At 44.8% G+C, this 11962-nt stretch overlaps 2 protein-coding genes across 2 annotated transcripts; both read left to right on the forward strand.

Moving 5' to 3' along the window:
- Window positions 1-144: 144 nt before the first annotated feature.
- LOC119220532 (suppressor of SWI4 1 homolog) lies at window positions 145-8078 on the forward strand. Its single transcript, XM_037476631.2, has 13 exons — window positions 145-376; window positions 707-877; window positions 1109-1210; window positions 1307-1357; window positions 1533-1703; window positions 1922-1998; window positions 2205-2312; window positions 2398-2521; window positions 2601-2679; window positions 2879-3008; window positions 3101-3258; window positions 3358-3842; window positions 7073-8078. Exons 1-13 carry the CDS (start codon window positions 362-364, stop codon window positions 8039-8041), a joined length of 2640 nt encoding a protein of 879 aa, XP_037332528.2. The 5' UTR covers window positions 145-361; the 3' UTR covers window positions 8042-8078.
- Window positions 8079-8664: 586 nt separating this feature from the next.
- Window positions 8665-11151, forward strand: eif3g (eukaryotic translation initiation factor 3, subunit G). Its single transcript, XM_037476295.2, has 10 exons — window positions 8665-8802; window positions 8895-8941; window positions 9411-9499; window positions 9686-9745; window positions 9836-9940; window positions 10105-10300; window positions 10414-10530; window positions 10618-10754; window positions 10856-10962; window positions 11041-11151. The coding sequence occupies exons 1-10, from the start codon at window positions 8780-8782 to the stop codon at window positions 11054-11056; spliced, it is 897 nt and encodes a 298-aa protein (XP_037332192.1). The 5' UTR covers window positions 8665-8779; the 3' UTR covers window positions 11057-11151.
- Window positions 11152-11962: the final 811 nt, after the last annotated feature.

Consider the following 11962-nt stretch of genomic DNA (forward strand, 5'->3'; position numbering starts at 1 on the left):
TTGAACTACCACCCCCCATATATCATTTCTACACCTTGGCCTAATTAAACTAAATAAAAACGTTATATTGTATGTATAACTAGTTATCTAAGCCCTTGTTACTAGTTTTTGAATATGCTACACGCGGAACCATTTTACGACCTTAGAGCAACACGGACTCATTAGAGTGTCGCACATTTCGGCAGAACATGTGGAACGTGCTGCGTTTACTTCGTCGCTGAATCGTCGCTGGTTTAAACTCATGTCGGCAACATTTTACGACCATAATGGGCGTAATTTATGTTGGAAGCTTGAATAGAGTACAGTTAGAATAGATGTTATTATAGTTAAATAACCTTACCTGCTTTTCATTTTGCTGAAAATGGGAAAATCGAAGGTAAGTTAAGGCCTGTGTTAGCAACCTAGCCCGAAGTGGGGACAGTTGTTAGCCCGACGTGTGGGTAACGCGTTTATTCAATACGTTATCTAGCATTAATCTTTGTTCTTTTATGACCGTATTAACTAATCTCTAATATTTTAAAGAGAAACCTAAGGGACCTAAAAGCGACGGTGAACTTGTGATAACGTTAGAACAGGATTATCCGGACAGTTAGCTTGTATCTTGGCTAAATTAACTTTAAACGTGTATCACAGTTCAAATCAGAATACGTCAAACGCTATTTTCTTTCTTTTCACGCTCATCAATCGATGCATTTTGTGCTTTCAGACCAAGAACCAGAAGAAGTCTCGAGCCACAGCTAACCATGTGGCCGAGGAGGTCTTCTCAGCAGTTCCCCACTCCTTCGTGTTTCATCGGGGTCAGATTGGGAAAAACGTGGGTCAGCTCATCCTGGATGTGCGGAGAGTCATGGAGCCCTTCACTGCGGAGTCTCTGAAGGTTTGTCCGTCTAACTGTTACAGATGTGACCGTTCACTCTGCTGGATAGGCCCATGTGCGTTGGAAACTCATTTGGTAGCTTCCAATGACCACACAACTGGTTAATATGGGCTTTATTTGTTAATCTGAGTAAACATATTAATGTCTGTTTCTAAGATCATCCACCGGATCCTGCTATCCTATCGCATTCACGGTCTCATATTTATGTGTCCTTTTTTTTTTTTTAACCAGGTTCGGAAGAAGAATGTGCTGAAAGACTTTGTAGCTGTCGCGGGGCCACTTGGAGTCACACACTTCATTATGTTCAGCAAGACTCAGAGCTGCGTCAACATGGTGAGAGCACATTGTGAGCTGCTCTGGTACAGAAGGACCATTATTACCAAGTTAAACCTGAACCACCTTTCAACAACGCATTTCTTGCATTTTCAGAGACTTGCTCGACTTCCCAAAGGTCCTACACTTCATTTCAAAGTGCTAAAGGTAAAAATATGAACATTGTTGAAACTATGGATATATGGGCTCAGATGATGACAATTTAATAATTGACTGTTGGTGATTTTCAAAGTAAACGCACTGATGTGCCCAAACCGTCAATGTAATTTTTAAATCTAAAAGTATTTATCCTTAAACAACTCTTTTGAACCTGTATTTTCAGTACTCTCTTGTCAAAGATGTGGTTTCATCTTTGAAGAAGCACCGGATGCACGAGCAGCAGTTCACACACCATCCGCTACTCATCCTCAATAACTTTGGGTCCGACGGCATGCATATCAAACTCATGGCCACCATGTTTCAGAACATGTTTCCCTCGATTAATGTGCACAAGGTGGGTTCTTCTAGCAATAATGTTGCATTGTAGTCACATTGGTTGACTCGAGATTCAAAGCCTTGTTGCAATGATGACAGTATAGTCTTCTGAGATTTCCTCTGAAGATTCATTAAAAGTAAACGCTTTCTGATTTCTGAATCTTGAGTCTTTCAGAATTGTAAACATTTAACATTGAATCCATGCAAGAAATAAATTAAGATGCGGTTGTTTTTCAGATAAGCCTCAATAATATAAAGAGGTGTGTGCTGCTGAGTTACAACCCAGAGACGGAGGAAATTGAATTTCGTCATTAGTAAGTCATATTTTGTTCTGCACTTTTACCATAGTTGTTTTTTTATGGAAGATGGGCTCGGATGATGACAGATTGTGACTTGACTGTTCAGTGATGTGTGTTCAAAGTAAACGCACTGATGGGCCTCCGCACCACAAACTGACTTTATGTTTTTTTTTTGGAGTAATTGCCCCACTGACGCACACAAACATGTTTTCAACCTGCAGCAGCATGAAGGTCGTCCCTGTGGGAATGAGCCGTGGGGTCAAGAAGCTGATGCAGGAGCGGTTCCCCAACATGAGCAAGTTTGAAGACATCAGTGAGCTGATGATAAAGTAAGGGTTGTGCGTACAACCGCTTCAAACCCACGGTTGCTGACTTTGGTCACAGTCTGCAGCTATTTGGTGCTCTTTGTCTCAGGGGAGCAAACCTCTCGGAAAGTGAAGCCGAGCAAGACGGGGATCACAACATAACGGAACTACCACAGGTCTACTCTGGCCGAGGTAACATGGCGTCCCAGCAGAGCGCCGTCCGTTTGACCGAGGTGAGAAAAATGAGGGGGTGACGCTATTGCATAATGGTTTTTGGATGGCTACTGAATTGCTGCCCTGTGTTGTCCTCAGATTGGTCCTCGCATGACGCTGCAGCTGACTAAGATACAGGAAGGCATGGGAGATGGGAATGTCCTTTATCACACCATGAGTGAGTTCTCTCGGGGCCTTCTAATAAAATATTATCTTCCTTTTGTACTTTCTGGTGTACGTGATGAAGAAAACTAATATGAATGCTATGATTTCTCTAAAAGTAAACGCTTACTGATGCATCAGAAGACTGCGTGCAGACTCAATTTAGACTCATTAGGAATTGTCCTCTCATGAGAAGTTGTTGTGCACTTTACTAGTTTCTAAGACGGAGGAAGAAATCCAGGAGATCCTCAACAGGAAGGAAGCTCAGCTCCAAGAGAAGCTCGGACGCCGTAAAAAGCAGGAGCAGAACATAGCTGACAAGCAAGAGAAACGAGACGCCAACAAGTAATGTGACCTCGTAGATAATTTAACCTTTCCGCCGAACCCAATTAAAAAAGTGTTTTCTGTTTAACACTTGTTGGTTTCCTTCCCAACAGGAAAAAGAGCCTGGAAGGCATTAAGAGGAAACAAGCCGAGGCTGAAGAGGACAGTGAGGTGGAGGATCCCGGGATGCAGGACAATGAGGTTGCTGTTGTTGAATCTGACGATGAGGTGGAGTACTACAGACAGGCTGTGGGACAGGAGCCAGATGAAGGTGAATATAACATTATGCTGTAAATCAACAGCTCTGCTGGGACATTTCATTTATTGACCAAGGGTCTTTTCTTTCTTTTTTTTTTTCCCTTCTGTGCAGACATGTTCCCAGCGACCAAAAGGAGGCACGGCTCCGAGAGAACTCATGGACCGGCCAAGAAGAGGAAGATGTCACCGGGTAAACCATTTAGAAAAGACAAAGACGGCAAATCGCCCAAGAGGAACGGTTCCGAGAGAACTCATGGACCGGCCAAGAAGAGGAAGATGTCACCGGGTAAACCATTTAGAAAAGACAAAGACGGCAAATCGCCCAAGAGGAACGGTCCAGGAGGACACAGAGACCAGACGGGAAAGGGGTGGAAGAAACCCGGGGACGGGGAGAAACCATTTGGGCGTAAAACGAAGCCTGGCGGAAAGCCTTTCGGGGGGAAGAAACCTGGCGAGCGCGGGGAGAAGAGATTTGGCGGGAAGAAACCATTTGATAAAAATAAGGACAAATCCTTCAAATCTAAAGGTTCGAAAGGCAAGCCGGCCTTCAAGAAGAAAGGAGTAAAGCACGGCTCTAAACAGAGGAAGGGGAAAGGCTGAAACGTCGCCTCTTCTCTCTGGAATTGGACTTTGAATGTTTTGTTGTGCTCAACCTGCAGGAGGCACCAAATACCTGTTTGTTTGTTTGTTGGTTTGTAAGACTGTTTATTGCTGAAAATCAGCAGAGAGCAAAAGTGCTTTATTTTCCACAATGTATGACAAATGCTACTTGTTGAATAAACCATTTGAATATGATTTGGTCAATTTATTGGATCGGTTTATTCTTGTGGCAGTTTCCTGGCAGGGTTTGTTTCTTATTCCTTTACATTTTTCTAATTAAGCTGCACTGCTCTGGACTTGGTTGCAAACATGCATGAAGACTTTTCTGTGGAATTTTAGGAATGTGCCCTGCACTTCGGCTTTCCGGGTTTGTAGGGTCAAAAGGTTAGATGCTTAAAATATAAGCAGGGCGTTCTCCTAATCGCAGCGAAAATAATTTGCATCTGAACGCACCTTAACTAAAAAGTTTGGTACCGATAATCCACTGTGCGAGGGACGTGTAGATTCAACCGTGGTTGACTACAGATGGAAAAGTGCACGTCATGAAAGGAACCGGGACGAGCAGAATGTAAGTAATGTGGAGGCAAAACATTAGACAAGTTCAAACATGGAAGACCGGGATTAACGAGCCGTGATGGTACTGGTAGTTGAAAGCTACTACAGGAACCACACCAGAGGGCCACTGGTAGCGAAGCCGCTACAGGAACCACACCAGAGGGCCACTGGTAGCGAAGCCGCTACAGGAACCACACCAGAGGGCCACTAGTAGCGAAGCCACTACAGGAACCCCACCAGAGGGCCACTGGTAGCAAAGCCGCTACAGGAACCCCACCAGAGGGCCACTGGTAGCAAAGCCGCTACAGGAACCCCACCAGAGGGCCACTGGTAGCGAAGCCACTACAGGAACCAGCCCCACCAGAGGGCCACTGGTAGCAAAGCCGCTACAGGAACCCCACCAGAGGGCCACTGGTAGTGCGACGGCTAAGTTGCAAACCAGGGTTTTTTGTCATTGAGCTGCAGACACGTGACTTTGTTTTCTTACACGAATGACAGGAGATCGTTTGATTCTTTTCGTTTCTGTCACACGGTAGATATGTTACATAGCTTTAGTTCCAGTCCACAATGTGCATAAATTAAATTAACATTCCCAATATTCCAATGAAACAAACATACACTTAACACAAAATGTTAACAGTTCATATAATTTGAAGTAACAACAGAAAGCGTGGGGGGGAAAGTATTGCTTCAGGCACTCTGTAGGCACCGGTATGTTTTTTAAAAGTATAATTTTAGCCCTGATATCAGGAAAAACCCAAATGATACTAGTAAACATTAAAAACATACTTTCTTGGGGCCCAAATGAATGGTAGGGGAAACAGTGTATTACTTCGAATTCTCATTGTTAGTTTAAATGCTACATTTCCTCACTTTTTCATGCATACACTGAGATTTCACAACATTTGTGGTCATGGAAATTTAGTTTGAAGTCACGGAAATCCATAAAAATGTGCATGAACCCTTTTCTTTGTATTGCATAGTGGGGGAAGAGGAAGTGACTGAACTCTAGAAAGCACATCCCCTCTCTCTGGTTGCAAGTGACTGCAGGATCTTCTGCAAAGAAGTGCGGTAAGTAGAAGACATTTACACTTCTGGTTAGGTTTAATACAGCTAGAATTCTTAATGCACCATTCATTAAACATGTTACATTTCCCATTGAGTGTAAGGATTCTCCAACATTTGTCGTAAGGACTTTATTTCTCCGCTCAGAACAAGAAAACAACCCGTTTGTGAAAAGGTTTCATAACCTCAAGAGCAAGTTGCTTAACAATCCTGCGGCACACTTGATTGGCAACGCGAAGGAACCACGAAAAGCTTGAATTTCAAAGGGACACAAAACCACCGAAAAGATACAGTAACTGTTTTAGATTCACTCCGGCCGACTAAACGACGAAAGACGAAGCCCCCCTTTGAGCGCGAGGCGGCGGCACGTGACCAAGAGGTGAACACACCGTTAGTAAAGGGAAGAGATGTCGGGACGAAGGTGCATCAAAATAATTAAAAATCTCCACCCACGTACACACACACACACACACACACACACACACACACACACACACACACACACACACACACACACACACACACACACACACACACACACACACACACTCAGAGGTGTCAATTAACGAATTTTGGGTATCTACGCTTTACTTGAGTATTTCTTTTTCAGACGATTTTTCTCATTACATACATTTTCGCACACATATCTGTACTGTAAAATAGCCTCTACTATAATCCTGTTTAATTCCGGCTTGCCGTCGTTCAAAAACACCCCCACGAAAACCTATGCAGATGAATCGCGCCCTGCGGATGGGGCGAGTTTGATTCGACACCCGATTAGTTTCCACCGCGGTGCATCTGCAGATGAGACAGATCACATGTGACGGTGGTTGGATGCTTTTTTTCCCTTCAGAACGGCACACAAGCCGACTTCCGACTTTGTGGGCAATTATAGAATTGAGACATTCGTCCTTTGCGGGTCGCTCAATAAATAAAAACTAATTTACGGCAAACCCATGGTCATGATTGCAATATTATAACAGTCTGGAGGTTACACATTAAGAGTTTGTCCCTAATGAGCATTTTACCCGCCCCTTACATTATTTTACTTGAAGCTTGAGTTGATACTTCAACTTCCACAGAATCATTTTTAAACCTTATTATCTTATCTATACTTCTACTTCTACTATGAATGTGAATACTTTTGACACATCTGCACACACCCAGCACACAACACAACTGAGACCACACACTATATGTTGAGTTCCCGTCCACAAATAACTCTGTTTCTGTCTCTATTGTGTGTTCTTTGTCTGCTGACATTCATTTCTTAAAGGTCCATACGTTTAAACATGTGATACCAGCCCAGGCTAAGCATATTCATCTAGAAAACTAGACCTGTACCATTTTATCCAGGCTAAATTCGGGGATCAAAATCAAATACACATATATACGATGTAGTTTCTTTGTAATCATCCAAAATAATGTTAAGTGTAAGGGTCATTTTCTAAGTGAGCCACTGACTGTCTGATACGTGCGACGCATCGATTGGGCCGGTCTAAAATATCCTGGCGCACTTTTTTCTCCTTGTCTAACGTTACACTGCATTTACCTTTGTAACCATTATTCACATTCATCAACAAACATACTTCAATCTACAGATTTAGGACGGCGTAGCTGCGTGGCAAGCGGTCCCTCGGCAGGAATCCCCGATGGCCAACAACTTCTCGTGCGAGAAGTTCCAGACGGCCCTGCTGCCCTCCGTGTACGGCGTGGAGTTCGTGGTGGCCCTGGCCGGGAACCTGTTCGCCCTGTGGCTGCTGGTGGTCCGAGAGAGGCGGAGCTGGCACACCGGGATGGTCCTGGCCTGCAACCTGGCCGTCAGCGACCTGCTGTACGTGCTGACCCTGCCGCTGCTCATCGCCTACTACGTCCTGGACAAACACTGGGTGTTCGGCGACGCCGCGTGCAAAACGGAGAGGTTCCTCTTCACCTGCAACCTGTACGTGAGCATCTTCTTCGTCATGGCGATAGGCGTGAACCGCTGCGTGGGGCTCAAGTTTCCCTTCTTCACCCGATCCTACGTAGAGCCCGTCCACGCCAAGGTCGCCAGCGTCCTCATCTGGGTGCTGGTGGGAGTCATTTCCTGCCCCGTGCTGAGGTTTGCCTCACTTTGCCCCGGTCACCACAACAACACCCTCTGCGTGTCCTTCTGTGAAGAAATAGACGGTGACGAAAGGCCTCACTTCTCTTACCAAGTCTTCCTGGCTGTGTTTGGTTTTCTTGTTCCCTTCTTGGTTACTTTCTCTTGCTACTGTGTGGTTATTTCGGTGGTGTGGAAAAACAGCACCGTAACTCTGCTGGAGAAGCGTAAGGTGGCCCTGTTGGTCACGTCGGTGCTTGCGCTCTATGGCGTTTCCTTTGTGCCGTACCACGTCTTCCAGGTGTATCGCTTGTACTTGAGAATCTTTCATTCAAACAGCTCTGTCTGCTGGGTGTACAACATGTACCAGGTGTCCAAGGGCCTGGCAACTCTCAACATGTGCCTCCATCCAATCCTCTACATGGCTTTGTTTGACAGTATGAGAGTGGCTTGTTGTGGGAAGAGCCCGGAGGACAAGGACAGCCGGGGGTGAGGAGGAAGTTTAAAGCTGCTGCTCGATAGCTTTTCTGGAAAGTTCTAGACCTTGATAAACTGCTCTTGTTTTCTGATTTGTTTTCAATTTATTTCAAATGTTATCTATCTTCTGTAATAAATATGGCTTTAATGGTGTAATGTGCTTTTTTGATTCACTTCCTGTCGGACCAAAAACCACATTTAGATTACAATCCAACATCCTTCATAGTTGGTTATTTAATTCGAGCCCTTTCAATTTGTCACAAAGACATCCTGTTCACATGTATTTTAATGAAGCAATGCTCACTTTTCACTTTCTCATCCCAGTTATTATTAGAATTTCTTTTTTTAGCTTTTTTGAAAGATGAGTGGTGAATGCATGAAGAAATTATCAATCAAAAAAGCATTTTATAAAACAATAAGTCAATAGAAGTAAAATAAAACATTTAGTGTTATGTGTAGACACAGCCATCATTGGCAGATTCCGTCCCTTTCCCCCTCTATCATCCTGTATTTAAAACCAATCATAGTATAACGGTAAATTCGTTTTTGCTTACATATGATTTTCACCCTCCCAGCATAGAATTTAGTTTGATACCAATGGTCAAGAAACCAGGCTCTTATTGTGAAGCTAAAAGTTAGACAAACGTCGGGCTTTTACTGCGAAGTTAGAGTCCCGGAAGTGTTTGCATTGGCGGTTCCACTCGGCTCCCTGTGCTACGCTCTTTACGGCCCCGAAGCTAAGCTATCTGACAAGATGCCGTCGATGGAATACGACGAGTGAGTGGGTTTTCGTTAACATTTAATAATTTCCTCATGTATTAAGGATACCGCATCGCTCTAATGTGTAATATAAATCTCTCACCCTCCAGCTCCAAGCCCAGCTGGGCAGACCAAGTCGAGGAGGAGGTGGATGAAGGTAAAGAACTAACGGAGTTAGCTAATGCTAGCAGAGCTCCTGTAGTCTGGTGTCCGCAATAGGAGGCCGGATACGCGGCTTTCACACGTGGTTGTCGGGCGTAACTCTCCCGGTAACATTAAAACGCACCAGCGATGTGTTGGGAAGCTAAAATATAATATTTTTGATTAATTCTCTTCACCGGATGAAATAAAATGCAGCATTTATTGAAGCGCTATGAAGCTAACCCACATATGCTATGGCCTCAGTGACGTAGGCAGTGTCACACACTGGGAACGTAGTACTAGCAGCTTGAAGTTAGCAAGCTAGCTATGTTACTGGCTTTAGGAAATCCAATGAATGTCTTGGGTTAAATATTAATTCTAAATGTGACATTCTGGGGCCCGTTGACACGCTAGTGCTGTGTTGTCAATCTAAAGCCCTCATCGCTTTGTGCTCTAAATCCAACTTGACTTGTTTCTCTTTGTAGGCACACTACCACCGCCCAAAGAAACCATCAAAGGGAATATAAAAACTATCACTGAATACAAAATAGATGATGACGGAAAGAAGTTCAAGGTAAGCACATTTTAAATGAGTTAACGTCAATAGATGTGCTGTTTTTCATCTTTCAATTGAACAAACTTCAACATTGTGGTTCATGCGTGGGTCTCTACATCAATGGTTATCTGCCACTTATGAGCTCGATAAACCATGGCCGCTGGATGAATGAAAATTAATTCTGCATCTTGTTTGTTCCTCCAGATCATCCGAACCTTCAAGATCGAGACCAGAAAAGCCTCCAAAGCCGTTGCCAGGAGAAAGGTCCGCGTTCTGGACGGAACGTAGTCTCCTTCACTTTGAAATGAAGACCTTTGGGAAACTCGGGCATCATGAATTATATTCTCATTTCAGAACTGGAAGAAATTTGGCAACTCTGAGTTTGACGCTCCCGGTCCTAATGTGGCCACCACAACAGTCAGTGACGACGTCTTCATGACTTTCATCTCCAGCAAGGAGGTGAGGATCCATTGGGAACTTTTTACTGGTTGTTTTACGTAATACAACCAGGAACAATCTGTACTCATTGTAAGTCGCTTTGGATAAAAGCGTCAGCTAAATGACATGTAATGTACTTTGCTGGGTTTACTTTCTGACTCATCCCCCCCCCCCTCCGCCCGCAGGACTTGAACGCTCAAGATCAGGATGAAGATCCCATGAACAAACTGAAAGGCCAGAAGATTGTGTCTTGCCGTATTTGTAAAGGCGACCATTGGACCACCCGCTGTCCCTACAAGGACACCCTGGGCCCCATGCAGAAGGAGCTGGCTGAACAGCTCGGCCTCACCACCGCAGACAAGGACAAGCCCGCTGGCTCTGGTACCCGCAGCTCCCCGTGCACACCGTCAGGGTTTTGATCGGTTGGCCGCTCTTTCACGCTTTAACTGATGCGGCCTGCTCTCTCTCTCTCCCCCCCCCCCCCCCCCCCCCAGCGGAGCCGGAGCCGGCACAGCCCGCGCAGAGCAAGACCGGGAAGTACGTGCCCCCGAGCCTGAGGGACGGAAGCACGCGGAGGGGAGAGTCCATGCAGCCGAACCGCAGAGGTGGATGTAAGTGGGACCGCCTTTTCTTCACTTGACCCATTGGACGTTCACTTTGAATCGGTACAAACCGCCCGTGTTTTTTTCCCGTGACAGCTGATGACAACGCCACCATCCGTGTGACCAATCTGTCGGAGGACACCCGCGAGACCGACTTGCAGGAGCTCTTCAGACCATTTGGCTCCATCTCGAGGATTTATCTGGCAAAGGACAAGAACACCGGCCAGTCCAAGGTCAGTGCTCCTCTTCAGAATACACAGAAACATTTGAAGTTTGCACTTGCCTACATGGATCAAAACCGCCGTCTAAAGACTAGCTGCTTTGTTTCCTGCAGGGTTTTGCTTTTATCAGCTTCCACCGCCGGGAGGATGCAGCCAGAGCAATCACTGGAGTGTCAGGATTTGGATACGATCATCTTATTCTCAACGTTGAATGGGCCAAGTAAGTTATTATCAGCGTTGTCAGATCATTGTGGAAGTATTTTTGTTATTTGTGCTAACCTTATTTAATTCTCTGCAGACCGTCAAACAACTGAGGAATCATTCAGGATACATTCGAGCAAGACGCCAGATTTTATTGTTGTGGTAAAACGTGGCTGTTACAAAAATAAAAAATCACATTGTCACCATCTCCTTGTTTCTCCTGTGGTTCAGTTTTAAAATGTCAGGGTCATGCTCTATACATTAGATTACTTAAAATAAAATTTAAGCTGGGTGCAGTTTAATTTGAACTCCCGTCTGGCTTCCACGTCGTGATGAAACTGCACATTTGTCTATGGCCTTAAAGTTCTGACCATTGCACTTCGGGCCCTTTTTACTCAATCGCTGGCTAGCTACTATCCCCCCAAAATACTCAATGCTACCGAATGAAGCAGCATACTTCACAGCTGATCCTCTCAAACCATTATACACTGCTACCTTTTACAGTCACAGCAGCTTTAACTGGCCCGCAGTGCCTTCTTACAATGTGGATATAAACTTTAATACGGGTTGATGAAATCCAGCCTTCTCATTGGTGGAGAGGGGTGCGATAATGTACAGTTGCAGTTAACATTGACTAGCGTGCCATCACTGCGCACTCAAACAGGTGAGCTTTTAGCTCTGTGGCGATAGCCAAGAATTCCCAGTTTTCAGGCAATGAAAGCTTTTGCAACCGGACCATTAAGGTGGACGTCATCAGCGATGTGAATCAGATGGTGTGGGACCAAATGCTGTTTACAGGGACTATTTTTTTCCTCTAGACTGATGTTCGGTGGCGGCAGCTATTTACAATTTCTGTTAAGTGCTATAAAAGCAATAAGGTACTTGAGGCAGTACTTTATCGTCCAATAATGCAACAGTTCGAGGGCGTTAGGCCCGACGCGCCGAGACCTTATTGCTTGATTATAGCCCTTGCTGATATCAAGATTTAAGCTTTTTGCATTAGATTCTTAGCTTTAAAA

The sequence above is a fragment of the Pungitius pungitius genome, chromosome 12 (genome assembly GCF_949316345.1).
Source record: "Pungitius pungitius chromosome 12, fPunPun2.1, whole genome shotgun sequence".
Classification (NCBI taxonomy): Eukaryota; Metazoa; Chordata; class Actinopteri; order Perciformes; family Gasterosteidae; genus Pungitius; species Pungitius pungitius.